This window comes from Chlamydotis macqueenii, chromosome 19 (genome assembly GCF_036417535.1).
Source record: "Chlamydotis macqueenii isolate bChlMac1 chromosome 19, bChlMac1.mat, whole genome shotgun sequence".
Lineage (NCBI taxonomy): Eukaryota > Metazoa > Chordata > Aves > Otidiformes > Otididae > Chlamydotis > Chlamydotis macqueenii.
The window spans coordinates 7,353,900-7,376,793 of record NC_141574.1 but is presented as its reverse complement, the minus strand read 5'-3'; the positions used below and the strand labels follow the sequence as shown (position 1 = coordinate 7,376,793).

At 46.0% G+C, this 22,894-nt stretch overlaps 2 protein-coding genes across 8 annotated transcripts in view; one reads left to right on the top strand and one right to left on the bottom strand.

The window, feature by feature from the left end:
* RFFL (ring finger and FYVE like domain containing E3 ubiquitin protein ligase) overlaps positions 1–4,479 on the top strand; it is a 33,033-nt gene extending 28,554 nt beyond the window's left edge. For 6 of the 7 annotated variants that reach the window (XM_086763392.1, XM_086763394.1, XM_086763396.1 and 3 more), the window contains 3 exons: positions 172–379; positions 1,648–1,671; positions 1,970–4,479. In XM_086763392.1, the coding sequence (XP_086619518.1) occupies positions 172–379; positions 1,648–1,671; positions 1,970–2,151 (414 nt within the window). In that variant the 3' untranslated portion in view covers positions 2,152–4,479. The remainder of the gene's footprint in view (positions 1–171; positions 380–1,647; positions 1,672–1,969) is intronic. The other variant, XM_086763391.1, reaches the window with a different exon arrangement.
* An 813-nt stretch (positions 4,480–5,292) lies between these two features.
* LIG3 (DNA ligase 3) lies at positions 5,293–20,212 on the bottom strand. Its single transcript, XM_086763389.1, has 20 exons — positions 20,095–20,212; positions 19,169–19,741; positions 18,594–18,731; positions 17,426–17,623; positions 16,985–17,136; positions 15,845–16,011; positions 15,056–15,133; positions 14,777–14,945; positions 13,935–14,090; positions 13,360–13,491; positions 12,497–12,576; positions 11,967–12,054; positions 11,161–11,238; positions 10,765–10,888; positions 10,224–10,366; positions 9,478–9,552; positions 8,738–8,884; positions 7,496–7,670; positions 6,465–6,556; positions 5,293–5,861 (listed from the first exon to the last, which is right to left on the bottom strand). The coding sequence occupies exons 2-20, from the start codon at positions 19,719–19,721 to the stop codon at positions 5,625–5,627; spliced, it is 2,982 nt and encodes a 993-aa protein (XP_086619515.1). The 5' UTR covers positions 19,722–19,741; positions 20,095–20,212; the 3' UTR covers positions 5,293–5,624.
* Between the last annotated feature and the right edge of the window lie 2,682 nt (positions 20,213–22,894).

Genomic DNA, 22,894 nt, shown 5'->3' with positions numbered 1-22,894 from the left:
TAATAGCAATTACTTATTTGATTTGTTTCTGATAGATGAAGGAACTTACAGAGTAGTTATATGTACATCCAAATGTGAATTCCTGCTAGTGCACATGTTGAAATTTGATTTAAATTGTAGGTAATGCTAGGTGTTGAGGGTGAGAATCATTACATCTTTGTTCCCTTTCAGTCTACTGACTCAGAAGATAACCTGGTGCAGGGGAGGAAGGCTTCTCTCTCTGATCTAACAAGCATCGGAGACATCAATGCACTCTCCGTGCGACAGCTGAAGGAAATTCTTGCTCGCAACTTTGTCAACTACAAAGGCTGCTGTGAAAAGTGGGAGCTGCTAGAGAGGGTGACTCGTCTTTACAAAGAGAAGGACCTTCAACATCTGGGTAAGAAACTTAGCACGCATGTACCTGTTCTCCAGATTTTTCCCTTTCTGTGGACAGCTGCAGGAAATAGAACTCATCTTAGATTTCTGTTTCTTGCAAGGAGGGGGAATGAGGGAGTGTTACGGGTGTTATAGAGTAGCTAAACTCTACTCACCACCACTGAGGAGATCGTTATGGTAGCTCTGGAGTGACTTCCCTGTAGCAGCAGCAACTGAAAACTGTGCGCCCTCCGTCTCGGGGTTCCCTGTAGCTGTGGCCGGTCGCGCTGGTCGCTGCATCACCCACGGAACAGCCGATGCGCGACTGCGGATGGATGACTGCGAGCGCTGGGGTGAGCTCTTACCTGTTGGCTCACAGTATCCGGCAAAACGAGCAGGAGGATGCCACCAAAAAGCAGCCAGGCAATTCGGAGCAGGCACACGCTCAGTGCCGGTGGCGGCGCTGCTGAAGAGTTGTGGTTATCTGTGGTCTGGCTCTGTCCCTTGATCACAAGAGGCTCCTCCTGCGCGCTGCCTGCTCCTGCTGGGCCTGCACCGTTGACCGAGGGGACTGTGGTGGGACAGAGGTGCACAGAGAACGTATCTGGCTTGATTTCGGTGCCAGTTTGCAGTTGTAGGTGATTAGTTAAAAAATACATATCCTGGTAAATTATTTACGAGAGACATATTTTAACACTTTGCTTTCATTAACTCAGTACTGTCCAAAGCAGTATTTTTAAGACGGTCTTGGAATTTATGCTCTTTTCTTAAACACATCTCTCAGCTTTGTCCTCTATGAATGACAGATTTGAAGACAACCCCTTTGTTTTATATTCTTTATATTTCATTATATCTTGTGCTTTTGACAGAATTTATCATTTTGTCTTAATCCCCGTTGCCTCTGTGTGTGTCTCAGCTGTGCTGAACAATACTGGTGAGATTGTTTAGCCTGAAACTGGCACGAGGGGGCTACTGAAAGTGTAGTTGTAGGAAGCCAAACAAAAACTGAGAAATCACTTCAGATAGTTGTTATCTTTGTGAAGCGTTAGCTATTGTGTAAGCTCAGTAAAAGAGTTTCTTGCTGGCTGAACCACCTGCCCTCATCGGAGAATCGAGCTGAACCTCTGCATGGGTATTGGCAAAAAGCAGTTTGGGTTTAGTAGTCTCCCTTCAAGGCTTTCATTTCCTCTTTAATAGCACTGCTTGAGTAAATTTCTTTCCCAGCTTCTCTTATTCTCCCCACGTAACTGGTTTTTTTTTTTTTTTTTTTTTTTTTTTCTTACGTTGCAGTTTCGGACACTGACGATCAAACTGGTAAGTGACATCCTTAATGTTGCTTCATTCGCCTCCTTGGTAAGAATCTCAGTGGTATTTTTGTTTCCATCACACAGAAAATACTGTGTAAAAGCTAAAACCTCCTGCTCCTTGCTGGTTGATGGAGCAGATTTATCCACATCAGTGTAGACTCAAGGGGAATTTTTTTTTTTTGTTTTCCAGACCTTCAGTGTGTGAAATTACATTAGGCAGCCCTTTGACAAAGATAACTGACAGACTGCACAAAACCAACCCGCTTCCCTTGTCTCATGCAATCCTTGGTTTCTCGTGTACTCAGGTGGTGCTGGGCTCCCTGGGATGGAGGACAACCTCTGCAAAATCTGCATGGACGCGCCCATTGACTGTGTCCTGCTGGAATGCGGCCACATGGTGACCTGCACCAAGTGTGGGAAGCGGATGAGCGAATGCCCCATATGCAGGCAGTACGTGATAAGGGCTGTCCATGTCTTCAGGTCCTAAGCGTGCGTGAAGAGGACTGTGCCGCCTTAAAGCCTCGTCTGCTGTTAGAGAAACGGTCAAAATCGCTACAGTTAGGTCAGAGATCAGCACGTGCACCCTGCTGGAAGTGAGGGAAGGACAAAGCCTGGGAAAATTGCTCTTACTCAAGCCATGCCTGGCCGTGCTCTTCCCGCTATAGTGCTTTACACCGCAGTGCCTGGACTCCTTGGAGCTTATTGCCAGCAGCAGACACAGAAATCCTTAACAATCTGCGTTCTAGAATAACTCGATCCACTCGTGCTTGGCATTCCTCCACAAAGATCAGATGCCTCTGGGGTCTCAAAAGTGACATTTGTTTTGTTGCTTAGGCTATACCCCCAGCAACAACTTTATTTTCAAAGAATAAAATTGTACTGTGCTTGTTAATTTTTTTTTTTAAATTTAATGTTAAATTCTTATGCTTGCAGGACAGGCAGCCAGCCTCTGATTTCCACATTCAGAATAAGCGTAATTCTAGTCTAGTGCAATTGTGGAGAAATGCATAATTTTATTTGAAAATGGACTTTGTATTATTGAAAAATGTAAGGGGAGACTGTGAAACATACAGCCTTACCTTGGGTGGTGGTTTTCTGTTTACATGCCAGTGCGAGGGAGAGCTCTAGTTTGACTGTTGTTGATTCCTTTGACTTCACAGGCTTCCTTACAGCACATGCCAGCAATCATTTTACAGCTGAACTGACTTAACTTTGATTAAGGAGCTATGAATCTAAGGCTTGAGCCTTAAAGGGTTCAGTGAAGGAAACGTACAGCTAAAGAGCAGTAAGGATTCCATTGCTACACAATCGTATTTATGTACAGGTGACTTAGAGGGGAGACATGAAAGAAAGCAAACTTCATCTCCCTTGAGTCATCGTTGCAGATGCTTCTCTTTACTGATCAGCTCCCCCATCCTCCCCTTGGCTCAATTTCACAGTCCTGTGACAGACTGCTTACCAAAAGCAATTTGTTTTGTACTCTTCCTGCTTGTGAGGGTGGGTAGGAGATTCTGTGGTCTGACACCTGACAATTGCAAGCCCTTATGAACAGCAGGTTAATTTAGAAGCCTTGCTAGAGAAATTGTAACTGGCAGATTTTTCCTTCAGTGGCCTGTGAGCATTCAGTCCATGTGCCTGTAACACAGCGAAGTTTCAGAATCTAAATGCCTTAAATCTTCAGCCACTGTGGGACTGTATGCTCATTCCAAGGCATTGGTGAGGCCGAGTACCCTCTGCTGCGGGTTCTCCTGTCTAGCCTTCCCCTGTGTCGGGGCATGATCGTGAAGGGCAGGTACGGAAGGGACTCTGCTCTCTGCTGTCGCAATAAGCGGTAATGTCTGTTAGCAGCAAATTCAACTTGTGTAACCTTTAACATGGAATATTGCATGAGTAGCAACTCATTTCTCAGCTGGTGGGGAGCAGAGGGTCTCTGCTCTGTAAGCTGGATCAATAAAGCACTTAGGATGAAGAAATCTGTCACCGTGAGGTCCCACAAAAACGCAACAGCTGCTGAAGTCTATTGAACAGCTCTGAGTTTTACCTCTTTCTCTGTTCACGTTGTTCTCTAATCTTTGACTTAAGGTTTAACAGCTCCCAGCATGAGAAGAGTATCGGTACAATGCAATGCATCATGTTAAAAAAAAATTGCAGGTAAGCAGTGACTGTATTTACTCTTCAAGAGGTTCACAGGGACCTCTTTTAAGAGGTACAGGAATACACAAAGTGTTAAAGAGCATTGTTCAGTAAAGTCACTGTGAAAATTCATGTTGTCATTTTTCAATAAACTCAGGGCTGGGGGAATTTAGCAGGAAGGTTATTCCCCTGTGGACAGACGTGCTTTTACTTGTTGAGCATAGGCTTATTTTCTACAGCAGATAACTCAAGTTGCAGATCAACGCCTGAAATTTTGGGAATGAGAAGACACTCGCTATGAGACTCTGAAATGTGCTTTCTGAAGGGAGGACTTTTTTTGGTGGTGTTTTTTTTCTTCTTTCTCCTGATGACAGTGTTTCACTTGCAAAAATGGCTTCTCTACTTATGGAGATGATTGAGTTGCCTTTAAAGGAAAATCAAAATCCAGAGGAAACTGATTAATGATCCAAAGGAATATAATGATCTGAACTAATAAAGTAAATGGAAATATTTATGTGCTTTATGTACACTGTATATAGTTTAAATATTTTAAAAGTTAATATTCTACTTGAAATGGCATGTTATTCTCTATTAAATCCTCTGGTACTATGATGGTTAAACTTACTAGTTTTGGTACAGAAGTTTGGTTTATAATTTTATAATAAAGTTGAAATGTGATTTAGTTAACGTTGTTTTCTGACTGTTGCCAACAGGCCAGGAGAAAGCAGAGATCCTGCAGCTACTTCTGACCGTCAAGCTGAAAAGGCTGAGGATAGCAGGTGCCTAAATATCGTTAGTGGGTGGGGTACAGGTACAGAAGAGGTTGAAGGAAAAAAGTTCACTGAAAACAGTAACTTTTTAGCCGTACAGTCTTAACTTGTGAAGATTACAAAGGGAGAGCACACTCTGTACCCTTGAGACTAAGGGAACCAGTAAACTGGTCAGCTCACTTTTTTTTCATAATGTACACGTGCACTTGGCTGCCTCACACAGTTATTCTGCAAATGCACATATAAATTAAAATGAACTATTTCTAAAACCTATTTTCCTTATTTAATTAATATTCAAGTACTTGCAGTAGTTTTGAACAGCTTCAGATAAGGACGTCTCTCACCTATCCTAAAAGATCCAGATGGTGGAGTTCCTTTCTCAGCTTTTACTTGTTGAAACATGGAGTAGCAGAACATGAGCAACATATTCTAGAAAACAAACAGTCCGAGATGCTTGGATAACGCTACAGCAGTTGCTGTAAGACAAGCTTATTTGGTGTCTTGTTCTAATGAAACCTACAGCAGGAGCGTGAACTGCTACTGCAAGCAGACCTGTGCTGAATGTTGGAAGATGGGAAAGAAAAGTCAAACCAGGAGAAGGACAGGTGTCCTTCAGACACATGGCAGCTATGCAGCCAAAGCTATCCTGGCAGTACAGCAAACAGTTTCATGTATTTGGTGGTCTGTGGTCCTGTCCAGGCAGAGAATAACATTTGGAAAATAAGTCCTGACAGCAAAGGAGAAACTGCTTCAGTTTTATTTATCTATAAAAATACCCAAACTTTAAAAACCCAAGATGACTAAACCAGCACCTAGATCGGTGCAGTGGTCTACACAATGGGCAGAAAAATGGATTCAGCAGTGACATTTCTTCAGAGAGTTGTTTTAATTAATTCCATACGGTTGCTATGGAGCTTTATAACTACCTCTGATGGACTGGGCATTTTATTTCATCCATGTCTCCACAGCGGAATCTCACCATTTCTTCCACCTACCTACTTCTCAGCTGTTTCCTTCAGGGAATTCTTCTGTGAAGACTGGTCAGTGCCCCATGCTCCTAGAATGGGGCCACCAGTCTCCGTTTCCGGATGCATTCCCAGATCCAGTTGGGAGACACGCGCTTAGCACCAGGATTGTCATCAATGTCCCCTATAACGTGTGTGGCTGAGGCTGTGTCAAACTCCGGCACAAGATCGCCATCGTAGGCTATAAAGTACCGCTGGATTTTGTCGAAGTCCTTCACAGAGGGCGACAGGTACAGCCTCACACCAGTGAATATGTCCAGCAGCGGCGTCTGCATATTGTGAAAGAGAATGAGAAGCACAAGTTGGTGAAAACGTTAAATTGGTCTGGAAACTGCAGTAAAATCTTTGAGGCGTGAACAACTCAACAGTTCCCAAGGTTATCGTTCTAATCCCGTGCCTGATAACTGCAGCTCGCTCTGTGGACCACCGTTAAATCATAGACACGAGCAACACCCGTACAGCTCCTCTGAAAGCCAGATGTTACAGCTGCACAGGGCTCCCCAGCTAAGCGGAGTTATTACCCCATCATTCCTCTTGGTGACGATGCTGATGTGGTCCAGTAAACGCGAGCTTAAAGTCTTCGCCTTTACCAGCTGCTGCTGCTTAGTTAAAGTAGAACATAACTGCCCCAGGAGGGGGCTTGCTGTTTACATCAAAATAGCTACTGCAGGCGGGAAAGAAGAGCCATAGCCATCCTCTTCCTTTGCAAGGGGCTTGTTACTGCCATTTCTGTCTTTACATGTCATCTGAATTTAGGGTGCTGCTCTAGGACAATTTCAAAGGCTTCCCAGGTAGAAGGCAAAAGTGAACAGACAGTGGAAAACTCCTCAGCGCCCTCCACCCCAAAGTGGTTGCCATCCCACTGTCTGTACCTTCGTTCCATTGTCATCCATCTCAGATGCTTTTCGCTTCTCCCCTCGCTTCTCCTCTGATTTTTGAGGGGATGCAATGACTGCTTTGCTTTCTAAAAACAAAACCATTTGTCATTTCCGCTCTATAACCAGACACTGGTTGTGTACTGAAGTGGGGAAGGGGAAGAGTGAAGAGAGTAAAAGGGAAAAGTGTCCCCCCGCCTCCCCCCCAGCCCCCGCTTCTGGAAAACCCATGAGTTGGAATGTAACTCATAGGACACATTCTTCTACTGCAAAAGGCATGGGACATGTTCCTGCCCTCATCTCCAGTACGTGGCTGTTCGGCTTCCCCTCCTTGCTGTCACCACACTGCTTTTTTGAGACTGTGAAACAGAAATCTGCTTCAAGTTATTCCCTAGCGACCAAGTGCTGGTGAATCAAACTCAATTCACAACTTTGCAATTTACTACCTGGAAATCCCCTCATCCAGGTGCCCTATTATATGCATGAATTTCATCCAAATAAAATTAAATACTGGGTCATGGCCAAAAACATCTAACCAAAGGGCATGAGATCTGCAGGAATGAGAGGACAGCCTTGCTGTTCAGAGCAGCCTTACACGTACTGCTGAGGACCTTTCTCTAGTAAGATTAAAAGGGACTGCAGTCCCAGAGAAGTAACTCCAAAGTAGTTTTGGTACAAACTATAACTGAGACGCAGCTAGGTTCAAGATATCTGTTCTAAGCAGCATGTAATCTCAGAGTTTTTATTGCCTATGTGAGTTGCCGAAGCACCAACCCAAACAGCATCATCAGTGCTGTCTTTGTCTTTTCTCCATCCCAGCACACCTCGGAGCTGTGGCTATTCAGTCCATGCTATGAATTACACAGACCCAAAGCAAGGGTCTAACCAGCTTTTCCCATTAACTCTGACATGCACACAAAAGCTTCCATGGGATCGCTGAGCATCTGAAGGCAAAGATCCAAAGCCTGCCTGCCCCAAACACGGAGGACACACCCTGAGGCTTCTCTCCCTGGAAAGCACCATCTTACCTTCTGGCTTCTGGGCTTTTGCAGGTGACTTGTTTGGAGGAGTTTTAGTAGTGCTGTGTGGTGTGGAAGACCTGGAATTTCCTTCATTCTCTCCGCTGCTGCCAGCCGTGGACTCATCTTCCTCCCCAGCCACAACACTGAAATCAGCCTTCTCTTTGGAGAGCTGGTACAGCTCCTGTCCCACCAGAAACAAAGCACTGTCTTCAGCCACAGGGAAACCTCTGACATTAGACATGAACATGGTCTGCTCCTGTTTGGTTCCCCCCTGAAGCATTTTATGCTTTTTCTTCCTGCACCTCTTTGTAGCCATTTCCCTGTCAACTTTGTTCAAGCTCTCTGCATTCCACCCAGCTGCTTGACATTAAGGGCAGCCATACAGGGAGGTACCAAGAGCCTCATTCACATCATCTGCTACACAGCAAGACAGACTGACTCTTCACAGCCTGGCTCCCCAGCCTGAAAATGAACAATACCCACTGCTTGCTCAGGGAACGGTCTGTCTGAAGAGGGTGTTTTACCTTTCTCTCCCCTACCTGCACAGGGAGCCAGAAAACTGCTGGGCAGCAGGTGGGCTGAATCACTCCTTGCTTCCATGGCATAACAAGCACTTACATCTGCTGGCAGTCTCCCTGTAGGCAGCGTGAAGACAGCCCAAAGGACAGTAACCAGACTGAGAACAGATCTCATCAACAGCTGACTTACTGCTGGGGGTGGCGGCGGGCCAACCGGCTTCCATCAGCAAAGGAGGCGGAGAAGCTGCGCGGGGTGGGTGCAGCCCCAGGGGTCCTGGCTGGCTGCCGTTTGGCCCCTGCGCCCTGGGACTGGGCCAGCCTGCCCTTTGTCACTTCCCAGATGCCTCCCCCAATCTCAGCAATTAATGGGAGACCAAATGACCATGTACGCTTAAGAGAATAAAGGTCACCTCTTTCAGGAAGGAAATTCCTCACCACGCAGGCTGCTACAAGAGCTGATACAACTAGCTGCCAGCACAGACCTTCCTGAAAGTGCACAACACAACAGCTCAAGAGACTCGAGAGGCCCCACGAAAGAACAAGATTCACATCAAAATAATCCAGCAAGCAGCCTGAGCCTAGAATAAATGGAAAATGTAACATGCCACCATAGGCAGCAGTCAGCAGGTATCTTCACTACAGACCCTGCTATCAGAATTTGTCTTCTTAAATACAGACTGTGGTCAGAACTTTTTCTCGAACGTGCTGCAGACACACTGCGTTAACTCACCTTAAGCTGCTGGAGGTTGGTGGCCGTCTGCCAGTCTTTGTCATCTCGAATGCGGGTGCAGCGAGGGAAGCGAATGGAGATCCCATCTGCAGTGTGGGCTTCAGCTTTAGAGAATTCAGCCCCCGTGATCTCCCACACTGGGGCTTTCTAAACACAGTATTGAGGAAGTCACGTCACATTCCTGTGTTGTCTCATGAACTAACTCTAATGTGTCTGTGTTCCTCTACAACAACCCCCTCCCCTCCCAGCACTGAGTTCCATATGCACAAACTGACCTTCTTAGTCACCTTAGTTAGAAAAACTTCTGTTTTTTTTCAGCACGTAAGAGATCCTCGACTAATATGTAATGCCAATTTCTAAATAACACCTTTTCTATCAGACATACATGGCACAAAAACATACTGATAAATTTCATAAACAATAGCAACTTTTGGGTTACAGCTGTGCTTCAACTGTTTTAAGTCAGATTTTTCATGCTTCAAATTTAAAGTAAGTTCAATTCTGGAAGGGATTTAATGCACAATAATATTTCCTAGAATTGCTACAGGTGTGATTTCTTCATGAAGCTCTTAGCCTGAAATGCACCTGCAATATTCAGAGATAAAAACTCGCACTTAATTTCCTGTTCCAAGTATAAAGACTGATCTTGTAACAGAGGCAATGTGTGCAGGTAAATGAAATACAGTAGATTGCTGCATCAGGGCTGGAAAACATTGTTAAATGAGTGTGACAGCACGTACCTTTGGGTCTGGGACAATGAAGTCTGGGTAGTAGATTTTGTTAATTTTTAGCCACCTTGGAATTTTACTAGGATCCTATTAATTAAAAGCACAAAACCAAAATGATAGCACTTATGACCATACATGAACACAGCTCTCAATTCTTGTCATTCTGTGTAAAACAGTAACGTTGTTGCTCCAATTGTGATTCATATAAAACAACACTTTTTAAGATGCTGTAACCTTGATGCAAATGGCCTTCAGAAGGTCAAGTAAATATTAAAATTCAGCTCTCTGTTTATATGTCAAGTCTTGAAAAACAAGATTCCTCACCTAAATAAGCGACTCACAGAAGTCTTAACTCCCAACATATCAGATTATCTAGCCGCAATAGTCTGACTGGAGCATTTCTCACCCGCAGCCCCATCTAGTGACTGTCTTCACCACTCGCAATATGCCAAAAAAAAATGGTACTTGCTCTGCTCTTCTCAAAAGAGCTTTGTCTCAGCAGGAAACAGATGGTGCCTGGCTTCCCACTCAGTGTGAGTACAAAATCTCAGGCAGCGCCTCATCTCTGCGAGCTGGCTGCACCTACATCTCATTTGTGTCAGAGCAGTTTATCTGCTTTAGCTCTAATTGAGCGTCTGCTCATTCCCAGCAGAGCACTTCAGTTCTGCTTTTAGCCAGCAGCTCAGCAGGAAGGCGGCTTTTACCAAACCCTTCGCTGAGCATTCCTTTGATTGCCTCCGTGCCAGAGCCCCTCTCACCTTGCTGATCTTCACCATATCCAGCTCCGTCTGCAGACGCGCCAAGGTGGCATCATCATGGCCACCAGAACACTTGGTCACCGTGCACCACTTCTCGCTCTTGGGATCGTAGCAGCCCATGAGGAAGATGGACATCATCCCACCTGCAGGAGGGGAGAGCAGGGTGGTTCACCATCTTCTACAGGACAAGCCTCAGCTTTTCAAAAAGCAAAGTGATGAATCAAAACCCTTCGTGAGTTAAAGGGCCTTGGGCTTGTGATGGCTTCACAGCATCAACTCCCGTATACAAAAAAAAAGAGAAACAGAGAGCCTCTACAGCGCACAAGAGCCCAGCGCAAGATCCAAGTCTTTCCTGTGCCAGCTAACCCACAGTAAAGTCATAGCCTGCCATGTGATGGGCTGCAGCAGACAGTCATTAACTGGTACAGCCAGTCACATTCTGGTAGGAGACCAAACGCTACAGGAGGCCTGGAATGGGAAAAAGCTTAAGAGTTTTCTGAACTGACAGATCTCTGACTGTCAGCCAGCTCCAGAGACTTACCTTTACTGCCTTGTCCATAGAAAGCTCCCAGCACCACCAGGTCTGCCGTGTCAGCCATCGCACCCTCATTGAGGTAGTCCTTTTTCACTTTCAGCCAGTGCCGTTTTCCTGGCTCATAATTACCCTGTGCAAAACAAGGCAAGAATTCCCAGTCAGAAAGGAGATTGTCTGGTGGACAACCATCTCCTCAAACAGCCCGTCCTTTTACCCAGCTTAGCAGTACAAGAGCACAGCGATGCTCAGATACATAAGAAACAACTGGGATTGGACACCAGCATCGACAGGAACCCAGAAGTGTTTCAAGGATGCTCAGCCCCGTGTGCTTCACCCACAGATCTGTCTTTTGTTATTCCCCAATTCCCAGCACGCACCAGTGATGAGTAAACGTGAACCTGCCTTTATGTCTTTCAACACCAGTCCTTCCAGTCCCTCACGGATTACTCGGGTGATCATATCTGCCAGATCTGAAGCTTTCTGAAAAGAAAGGAATCACAGTTAGCTCAAGGCCATTAAAGGGCTGTGGTCTTCAGGCTTTATTTGGAGCAGTGGTGCACTAGAACCAAAGCAACTGCGGAGAGATGAATGGGTAATTTCCTAAAATAGCTTTCCAGGGAGAGTCCCATACAAGTTCTCTTTGCTGCACATCCAGTGGTAAGCTGGAAATACATCCCAAGAGGAGAAGGGTTAGTTAGTTAAAAAAAATACTCCTCAGAGATGAGGTAGCCACACTGATTGTGTCCCAAGTATGTCCCATACAAGGTGAGATTTTCTTGTCCAGCAGTATCTGTTTACTTCTCTATCCAACTGCCCTGGGACCTATGCTCTTTTCTTCTTCCCAAAATGCTTTCTCTGCCCCAAATGTCCAAGCATTCTCAAACAAAACCAAGGTGCTACGGAAATGGGTAGCAGTGAGGAAGAATAATGGGACATAGGGCTTGTGCGTAACACAAAGGTAAAACTGAGCACGCTGCTGACTAAGTGCAGTGTTTAACGCTCAGGATGTATCTGGGCTGTGTGGCACTTGAAGTTACCAGTTTGGAAACTGGAAGCGGTCTGGCTCCCTTCTATCATCCTTCAGCCTTTTCTACACAGCTGGATTTGCAGGCTTAATTATAAAAAAGGCTGTGTGGTAGAGGAGCAGCAAAGTGTCCAGAGTGCAAGCCATGAGATCACCACGCGTGCTACTTTAACATTGAACTCACTGTAACATGCTTCATCTCCGAGAAGAGGATCCGGTTGGGGATTTCAACCATGTTATCGTGGAGGAACTTACGACGTTCACACAGAGGCCTAAATCAGGGTACGGAAAATTAAAGGCAAGCAAAGAATTTCAACACAAAGTATCAGTCAGGTGAACATTGAGAAAAGCTACTTAAATAATCAAACGATTTCTCCTACAGAGTTCCAGAGAGGACAATCAATTCTTACTTTCCTCCAAGAAGTAAGGTATAATATAGAAATTTCATGTTAAGTGTACATTTACTTTCAGAGGGCCTAAGATGAGCCGAGTTCAGCTGAAATGCAGTTAATCCTGGTATTTTGGAACTGCAGAGCAAGATGGAGCATGATTCCAAGCACAGTAAGGATTCTCCCATGCTGTCCTCATTGTACAGGGGTAAATGGCTAGTCTTAACGGCCAGCGTGAACTGCTCCCTCTGCAGCAGTACTGTATTCCAGCGCGGCCACGCTGGGAAACCGGGCAGGCTCCTCTCACACTGTGCCAGACACATACCTGTCCATCAGGCTGATGTCATTGAAATAGATGCAGTCAAACACAAACAAGCAAACGTTGGCATCTTGGAAAGCAGCTTTCTGAAAGACAATTAAGATAGATTAAAAGAAATCTGGAGTTGCAGCAAGCAGCAATGTGGAGTTTTAGAAAAATAACAGAAACAAAATTATGTATTTTTATCTCCATAATCTTTTAGTTATAATAAGTTTAAGCCTCTTCTAAAAGACAAAAGTACTCTGAGAATTAAGATTTAGACTGAATGTGTTAAAGCACAAACTAGGAAAACAAAACATGCTGATTTCCCAGTGACAGGGAAATAATGCCACACATATTAATGATTTCAGGCAATGTAGCATCCGTCACTACTGCTGCAACAAAAAACCAACAAGCATTCCAGAGACTTCAGATTAATGGCTACTTTAAATTAAAGCACTTAGAATTTAATTTTCATTTTACTGGCCTCTTCCTCACCACCATTTAGTCTAGACATACACACTATGTAATATTCATATGGACTAAACCCTCTCTGCATCACTGAGGTCCTCCAGTCTGCCACACGTTGCTGAAGCGACAGTAAGCAATGACAGAATTGCAAGATTTTCCGAGGGTTTTTTATTATTTAATCTTGAGCTGAAGCTGAAGTTCTGCTAGCTAGTGGTCAGGTTAACATCCAAGCTATGGTATTAGAGCAGTACCTTTTCATTCATGTCAGCCTGCTCAGGGATCTTATTTTTTCCCCAAATGCCCTAGTAAGCACCAGATCTCCTAAACGAGCCTGTGATAACAGATTGCGTGCTAGTGTTTTTAAGTCAGCAAAATAACAGCCTCCAACCACAACAAAGGATCTTTTTTCTTTTTTTTACCTTATGCACACCAAGAGTCCCAAAAGGAAGTGGCTTGCCAGTTTTGTTATCGATCAGAAGAACTTCTGAATCCAGGATCATACTTTGCCCACCAGGGAAAGCCTGGGGGATGAAGTCCTTAAAATGGGCTACCTTGGGAAAAAAAAAAAAAAGAAAAGAAAAATATACGACTACTGGCTGAAGAGACAGGCTCACACCAGTGCAGATGTTTTCTCCAGAAGCGCGTCTGAGGCACCTGTAGGCATATCTGCACTAGCTTTATATTCTACTACGGCACAGACAGCACAGTCCACAAATAGAAAAATGAGTTCATAGTCTACAAATAGAAAAATGAGTCTTGAACAGATACAACCAGTTCATCCAACTGGCATCAAGCCTCCCCAAATGCAGTGCGTAAAGAGGACTCTAAGGCAGGCAGGTTAAATGTAGCTTCAAGTTCCTAATGTCCACCAAAATGAACTGATAACAGAAGACTACAACAGAAAGTACCCTCCTTGCTGACAGAAACTGTTGTAAAATTCAGTTGTGTTTATAGAGGGGCTGACATGACAGAAGAGGGAGTTCATAGTGCTCACTTTGTGAGGGAGGACAGGTTTCAGGCTTCTGCTGAAGTAGCTGAAATGATCTCCATTTTTATGGACCTGCACTCGCTCGCCATCATATTTGATCTCGGCATACATGCCATTTGGGCACTTCTTCATGGCATACTCAATTGACTTGCAGGCTTCAGCCTAAGAAGTGCGGAGAGAGAGAAGTTCCAAACAAACTCAGATGATACATTTAGAAATACAGCTACTCTTACGTAAGTTCATTAATTAACTACCAATTCCTTTGTAGATCTTGTTGTCCAGGTTCTCTGACATCCAGCCAAAGTTTTCCTTTTCTTAATTACTCATTTACTTAGAATCATCTGCATATGCCCAGATAATTACAGCTTTGCAGTGCTTATCACCTCCAAATATTTAAAGGTGTAAGTACTTCTGTAGGAATGCGCTTAGCCCCCAAAAAAATATTTGACTCTGATTTGTTCAAACAAAAACCCAAACTTATTTGAATTTGTAATCTAGTGGGAAGCTTATGCTATTTGGTGAGAAAGGATCAGCTTCTGGAACGGCAGTCAAACAAATGAACAAAAAAAAGTCACTCTGGACTGAAAGCAAGTCAAGATTTTAGGTTCTGCAGTGGCACTGAAGCTGCAAGTACTGAGTACATTGAATTCTTGGTAGAAAACAATCTAGAAAATGGCACTAAATGTAAAAATCAGCACTGCGCCACCTATTAGCTCACACTACATGCAGTTACTTATCTGTCTACTGATTCTTAAAGGTGAGGGTCTCTGACAGTACGTAAGAGAACTCCATCTCTTGCTCAGCTGGTTAGCTGAGCAAGGTTAGCATTGCAGGGGAGCCAACATTACCAGCATGGGCTGAACCGGGGTCATCAGAGAGGCCTGCACGCTGAGGGTCCGCTTCACACCTGGCATCTTCTCAGCCTCCTGCTGGTTCTTCAGGACTCGCTCTACCACGTCCTGGAGGTTGCGTGATGCTTTGAATGCCTCATAAGCATTGGGATCCAAAGCATCCAACCTTCAACAAATTGAGGACAGGAGGGAAATATGGATCAACCTCAGGTCTGCTGCCCCTGGCTCATGAGGCTAGTGCCCACTTCTGGTTTTATCTCAAAGATAAAGACTTACACGTGCTTTGCTCCAGCATTCATTTTCAAGTCATGCTTAATTAGCCTGATGATGCATTTCAGGTCGTTACCTGTACATCTGAAACATGAGAGAAGATTCAGAAGTGGCAGACATTTAACTGCACTACTTTCTAGCTCAAAGAAACTAATCCAGGCCTCTCTAAGAAAAAAAACAAAAAAAACCCAAACAAACAAAAAAAAACCAACAAAAAAAGAGATCCTCCCCTTCTGTAGGGTTTAAACTCGAACAAAGGCACACACTACTAGTGACATCTCAGAGGCACAAGAGATTATCCAAAAGGCTTTTTAGCATATTTATGTTTGAATGCCAATATTAATTCTGCCTCAGTATTGATGTACCTTCCAAAATTCACTTAATTAATGCATCAAGAGTGACAGTAACATTCTCAAATCAACACAAACTGAGCCAGACCAGGAACCTTCAACACGTCTAAATGGCTTGAAGGCTTTTCCCAAGATACTTAAGAACAGCAACTTAATTAACAGCCAAGTACCATTAAGGCAGTTCTGCAAGCCACTTGTTCAGTATAGACTGAAGAGCGCCTTGGCAGGCAAGGATGAAATTCGCTGGCATGAACAGGAGCTGTACGTGTTCTCCATTGCCAGTCAGCAGTCAAGGGGTCTTAGTCAAACCACGAATAGCGGCTTACAGCTGTTAAATTCAGTCTCTGTGGCTTATGATTAGTCTTTCACCTATTCCAGCTTGTGATACGTAGATAACCACTCCTAGTTTTAGGGTAAACCTTCAGAGGTCGATTACTTTCCTTACTTGCGAGTAATATGTTGCAGCACACTTTGCTGGTCATCCTCCTTAGTGAGCTTTGATAGCTGGATTAGGAATTCATCTACCTCTTGGATGGTCAGGAGACTTTTGGCTGCTGGAGGGCAAGACTTGCTCTGTTCAAAGAAGAGGCGTATGGTCTCAGAAACATCTCCCTGTCTCCAAAAACAAAATAAAGGTGTGGGTCAGAGCTATGGCTAGAGAACGGGGACCAACTGGGGATTCAACGTCATTCCAATAAGTAGGATAAAGCACAGGAACGATGCTGAGATTGCACGAAGGAAGTGGAATCAAACATTAGAAAAAAGCCGCACAGCTTCTCAGCTGTTTAATTTGAAAAAAAAAAAAAAAAAAAAAAAAAAAAAAAAAAAAAAAAAAAAAAAAAAAAAAAAGGTAAGTAAGAGTACCAGTATCGTCTCATTGCTCTGTTTTTCACTGCTGCAGCATCACAGACCCTTTATTTCCTCAGGATGAATCCACTCGTAAATCCAAGGATCTGAAACAGTCTAGTGATGTCACTAGAAGGCAGTATATACCAAGGCAACAAACAGAGGTGAAAGAATTAGCTTCGTTGCCTAAGTCACCCATTTTCTCCCTCTTGCAATGAATCAGAAGGGTGCACAGTGAATTGCCAACTCCTATGCACAGGAATTAAACACACACATGTGAGCACTTGCAATTGTATGACTGTAGCTTAACTGAATCAACCTACTTAAGCTCACAGTAACAGATCTGTTAATTGAACCACAGTTTTCCATACGTGATGTTACAAAAAAGGTAATATAAATCAGTTACATAGGAATATGCTAGAGAAAGTAGTTCAGACAAAGTGGATGCAGCCCAACTTGCCTAGATATTTTAGTCTTGCTTTCTAAAGTTTTGCAGGTGAGTTCACATCTTGCTTTCTGTTCAAACATTGTTTTCTAAAGGTTCCAGATGGCAGAAAGTGCTACGAAAACCGCTGAAGGGGAAGATAAAAATAAATAAAAGAAAATCACCAACTCCCGCTCTAACAGTCAAGCTAACAACCTTTCAAACAGGACTAAAAGGGAAAAAAAAAAAAGTGACAGAATTTCCATAATGAGGGACTGAACAGCAGAAATTAAGAGAACTGCTGTCTGGACTCACCTGTTCCAGGTCCCGGACCATTTCTTCCTGGCTGCAGTTAAAAATCCGACTAAACAGCTTTACAATCTGCTTATCATTCAAGTTGTAAACAATTTTAATGACGCCTGGTAACAGCAGCTTAATGGTCAAGTATACGTCACCATGAAAACCATCTGGAAAAAAAGCACAGATCATTAGAAACTGTTACTGTTTATTTTCACACACAGGCTCTGGTTGGTTGTGCCCGCTCCCCACCATCTGAGCCCGAGACACCTATCCGAATTTGTTATTTAGAGACAGTTCACTTTGCAAACATTATCTCCATAGTTCAGAAATAATCACAGCGCGCAGCTTGGACTACACAGCAATCAGAATTTATTTCACCCTTGCTTTTGAAAGAATACTTTGAATTTGATTTTGAAAGGGCTTTCATATGCTGAGAACGCCAAGCAGGAATCATACCTCCTCCGGATCCCTTCTTCAGAAAATCCTGGATGATCTGTGTTTTCACATTATAGCTAGGCTTTTCGGCAACCATGGCACACAGCTTCCTGAACTCTCGCAGCAGGCAGTCCTTGTGCTTCGGATCGCATTTTTTTGCGGATAGGCTAGACTTGTGGGAAGAGTTTGCAGAGACATCTTCAGAATTCTTTGGCTTGGCTGCAAAGACATAAGAAGCTGCTTTTACAGCACATACAATACAGTGCAAATTTTGAAGCTGAAGCTACCTCTGCTTGGCAAGCTGAAAAGAACACTCCCAGTATGCTGGCAAAGCCTCAGAACCAAGTGATGGTGCATGCTACACCAAAATTTGTGACTTTAAATTTTAATTACCATTAAAAAAAAAAAGTCTAAACTATTTTTTCATTATTTTTGCTCTTCACAGTACATCAGAATTTTCTGGTCCTTGATTCTACCAAACAAATATGATTAAACCTTGGTGAGAAAGAATTCCTGCTGGCAGATACTTCTGTTTTATTTCTACTTTATTGACCTTTGCCCTTCGCAGCAACATTTTTTCCTAAGATAATTCCTAAAATGGGAGGAAATGTCCCCATTCCCTCTTCCTTTACCACACCAGCACCCCTACACATTCTCATCTCTTTGGCTTTGTATGTGGCAGCGCGTGCTCTGGGTGTTTGAGAGCTGCACGTCTGTGTCAGGTCAGTCAGTGCTCACACACTGTCCTGCCAGCAGCCGTTTCTCAGGACAAGCTGCTGAGGAATACAATTTCCCCTTCCATGAATACTATAACTAGGAATCCCTTGCAACGATTTTTCTTTCCCCAGATTTTTGAGCTCCACGTGGGGTATCTTTAGTCTGTACCTCCACAGTCTGATTGAAATTAGCCAGTGGACTAAGGCAGTAGTGGAGTCAGCCTGACAACGTGAGTTACTGCATAAACTTTGTTTCTTTGGGAACACTAGAAACTCAAACATGCATTCTTTCAATACTGACACCTTAAGAAAGCACTAACAAAACCATTTTTGGCAAACCAGATGTTAAAGAAGTAATTAAAATTAAACCATCTCCTATAGGTAAAAACCTACCAATCTGAGCCGAGTTAAAACACCTCTGATGCTGACACTAGAAGAGAAGGATTTCCCAAAATCAGTTTCTTAAGTCCTACCTGTAAAACCGGAGAACTTCTTTGGTGATGGAGTGATGAGAGCTAAAGGATCTTTTGTGGTTAGTTGTCCTGTGGCAGTGAGCTTAGCTTGCACTATCACTTTTTTCTTCGGTGTACTTGCAGCCTTGGAATTAGCTTCTGTAAAACAGCGAGGTTTAAATCAGCCATCAGAAATAATCTCATTCGCCACTCAATGTATTATGTAAGATACACTGCAACAAACAAGTCAGCTATCAAAACTTAGAAGACCACACAATTTACTAAAGATCATGGAAAAAAAAGCAATATATCCCCTGGGATGTATCTGCCCACGTCTGCACATTCAATTAAATCACCTAGACCTCCATGATGAGTTTTGACAAATGAATTAAGAAGTGCTGCAGCAGAAGTGACTGCTTCTTCCCTTTCCTATAGGGCTGAGACACAGATCTGAGCAGCGCTACCCACTTTGTCACTAGGTCACACTAACATATCCGCAAGGATTTCGCGGTAAAGGCACAGCTGCGTGGCCATCAGTGGCATATCTTGAGGATGAGTAAAGTAAAAAAGGAGCCAGGTACCGCCTCATGTCTCACCTGAGATATGCTTGTTGATTAATTCTTTCTCCCCATCCTGTAGCTCTTCCCATCCTTCCAAGTCTGTGATGTCTTCGATTTTCTTGGTGGTGGCCCGGGCCTTCTCTAACTTCTCAAACATGCAATTCACGTGGTACCACTCCTTCATGTCCCCGCCAGACTCCGTGAAAGGATTGGGAACGATCTTTCCAATGCGCACCATTCCCTTCACGATCTTCTCCTTACACTTCTTGCAGCCTGCCGTGCCACGCTTGGCATAGTCTACGCAGTACCTCTGCTCTGCCATGTCCTCTGCAGCCGTGCAGGCTCGGCGAAGCCAAGCGTTCAAAAGCAGGGAGAAATGGAAACCCTCAGCACCACAACCCTGGTTTCTGCCTGCGGACCAGAGAGATACACGCTGCAACAGCAGCTGGTACCAGTGACTGAAGCTGGCCACAGGGACGGCAACGCAGCAGAGGTAGGATCTTGGCAAGGAGGTGCGGGGGGAGAAAAGTCCTGTGCCCCTGCCGAGTGCCCGGACAGCCTGCGATAGCGTCCTGCTGCCTGTGGGCATCCAGCCTGCTCCGGTGCGTGCTGCAAGCGAGAGAGGAGACACTGAGCCAGCCCCCAGCCGCCTGCGGGCCCTGTGCCTTATGCCTGGTGCGGGACCTGGGGCCTCCCGGAGCCCCCAATCCTTACCCCACTCTCCCAGGCCTGCCCCACAGCTGCCGCCCCGCCTGGGACCCGCTCCCCCACCGCTCAAGGGCCTCCATCGCCTCCCGAGCCTGCCCCACAGCCCCCTCCTCACCCCACCCACCCAGCCCCTTCTCCCCTCACGCAAGAGCCCCGAGCCTCCCCCAGCCCACCCCAGGGCCGCTTTCCCGCCCTGCCCGCCCCGGCCCAGCCGCAGCCGCCCGCCCTGCCCATGGCAGAGGTGAAGGGCTCACCGCGATCTTCACGGCGCCGCCATCCCGTTCTCACCCCCGGCCGGCAGACGCGACACCCTCCAGCCCTCGCTTCAGGCCGGGGCCGGGGCCGCCGCCGCCGTTGCCTTCAAACGCGGCCTGCAGGCTTCCGTAGAGTCGAGCAGAGCGCATGCGCGCTGCGCCGCGTCCCGCCTCTTCCGGCCGAAAGTGGCGCCGAGGGCGTGCGCGCGCGGGCAGCGCCGTTGCGGGCGGTTGGCGCCGCCCCCTCCTCGCGCAGCCGCCCCCCCCCCCCCCCCCCGAGGCCGCAGCGCGCAGGCGCCGGGCAGCGCCTTCCCGCCTTGCGCGCGCGGCTGAGGCGGCGCGGGGCTGCTGTGCGGGCGGGGCGCTGTGCGCAGCGCGGCCGGGCTGGGGGCCGTGCTCTGTCCCCGGCCTCCAAAATGGGCCCTCCGAGAGCGCTGTGCCCTGGTGGTGCAGGTCTGAGGCGATGCCCGTGCCTCCGGCGTCACCAGCTCGGCCCTCCGAGGGCGCTTCGCCCTGCTGGTGCGGGCCTGAGGAGCTGCTGTATCAGCCGGCCTTCGGAGTCGGCTCTCTAAGAGTGCTACGCAGTGCTCGTGCAGGTCTGAGCTACTGGCCTATCCCCAGCCTGGTGAAATTGGCCCTTTCAAGAGCGCTGTGCTGTGTTTGTGCGGGTCTGAGGTGCTGCCATGTCACCTGGCCTTCAAAATGGGTCCTCCAAGAGTGCTACACTGTGTCTGAACAGGCCTGGCGCACTGCTCTATCTGCGGGTCTCCTGAAATGTCCTTCCCAGAGTCCTATACCGTGTTTTGTGGGCCTGAGGTGCTGCCCTATGCTTGGCCTCCCAACACAGGGCCTCCAAGAGCACTCTCCTGTGTTTGTGCAGGCCCTGAGGTGCTGCTGTATCACCCCAGCCTCCCGAAAACAGCCCTTCGTCCCAGTACAGATGGACACATGCCTGCAGTCCAGCTCTTGGCTCTCTGGTGGTGGCAGCCATCCCTGTTTCTCTGATGGAAGTGCTGTTGTGCTGTGCCAGGAGGCCGTTGAGGAAGCTGGAGTGGACGCCATGCACACCAGCAACAGGATTGCTGCCTTCATCCAGGAAAAGGATGCTGTGTAGGTTGTCACAGCCAGGCTGTCCCTGACTGGCTTTGTTACACCTCAAAGGCAGCGTATGAGGCATAAGGTACGGAATTTGCTTCCCCAGACACGTATCTGTCTTTTTCCTGGCCTCCAGCTAGTTGCAAGGTGAACTACAGGCAGTCTTGCTCTTTTTCTCCACACACCGAACTCCAGCTACACAAACCACGCTACTTGGAGCTGTGGATGAGCATAATGACTACATCTGGTCACAAAATTGGGATGAAGTCAAGCTTTTCTGATCGATAAGATCTGGCTAGAAAGCAGTCAGTCTGCATTTGCAGTACTTTACATTGCAATACTTTGCTCTCGGACAACGTGTTCAATCCATGATCTCAGAACTGAAGCACACTTTCCTGTCCCTTGTGGCCCAGAAGTGGTGGGAGCCTCAAAATAAAAGAAAGAAACAAGCTCCCCTGACCAAATCCAACTGGGGCATTGAGTCACAGAAGAGAACTTGCTGCAGAAGGACTTGAGGAGTTCATGAAGGACTTCTTGACTGCTCTTGACTTTGCCTGGAAGGCATCCAGACAGCACTATGCTCCAGTTTTAAAACACCGAACGAAAGGACTGTACGCATTCAGCTCCAAGACCATGCATTTGACAGACTCGGATTAAAGGTAGGTGTGTTAATTTAATGTGGTTAAATTTTTAATTGTTCAAATTGCTTTGAAGAACGTGTACATTGAGAAATTACCTACAGAGCCAGCAGTGACTGGTGTAACAGTTTGCATTAAGACTGACATCTTATCGGGGAAGAAAATGATAAAAACCAGGGAAAGTTGTGGCACGTGCACTGTTCAGAGAGAGCCTGCAGGGAGCACATTGCGCAGCGCAGCGTTCGTGGCATCCCCGTTGGTGAGATCTCTCGTTCCTTTTGTGTTTGAGCCTGGTAAAAGAGGTGGAAAGATGGACTCAAGGGCTGACGCTGCAGTGTGTCGTTGTCTGATTTAAATAAAGCAGCTGAGCAACATCTCAGCGGTGGGATTTGCTTCCCTAACTGTTACTGTCTAAAAGTCAGTGACATGATCTAAACTAGACTGTGTCTGTAATCAGCAGAGGAACCTGCAGAGGGCATTTCAGAGGCTTCACTTGGGGGGAGATATGAATTGCCTTCTGGCTCTTTCCAGTCTGGAGGGGTTCAGATGGCAGCATGAACAGGTAAGTGAAGGAGGACGGCTCCCCTCTGGAGAGTCAGTGCTGAGGCTGGAGATTGATGACTTGACCCATGGTGAAATGCAGTACGCACAGGCAGGTGGCAGAATGCTGCTGGGAGAAATGTGAGTTTCAGATTAATTTCTTCAGTGGGAAACAGACACAACTGGTGTTCCGTTGCTTTTGAAAGGCCTGGGAATGACCGTAGCAAAGCAGGGGCACTCCTAATTCCAGCTCTCTTTCTCTGGAGCAATGTAGCTGAAGACTATTCAGGCTGGAGCATTAATTTTGCTGTTCTTCCAGTGTGGCCCCAAGGGAATGGGTGAAAAGTTGAAACTATGCATCTTCTGAGCTTTTTCTGGCTGACAGGTCTGAGATAACACCAGAAAGCGATAGGGAAGTTTCAGCTGGCATGAGAAGGCCCCTGATTTTTGCCACTGTTCTTAAATTTTCCACATAAGCCACTTTCTTCCCCTGAAGCTGTAAAGTGCATCTGCTGTTCTTACTCTGA

Excerpts from the sequence above, each read along its gene's own strand:
- LIG3 (XM_086763389.1), bottom strand. The coding sequence starts at position 19,721 with ATGCCCACAGGCAGCAGGACGCTATCGCAGGCTGTCCGGGCACTCGGC. Across the intron at positions 18,732-19,168 it reads AATCAACAAGCATATCTCAG|AAGCTAATTCCAAGGCTGCA; the intron begins GTGAGACATGAG and ends GCTGTTTTACAG. Across the intron at positions 11,239-11,966 it reads CGGAGATGAAGCATGTTACA|AAAGCTTCAGATCTGGCAGA; the intron begins GTGAGTTCAATG and ends CTTTCTTTTCAG.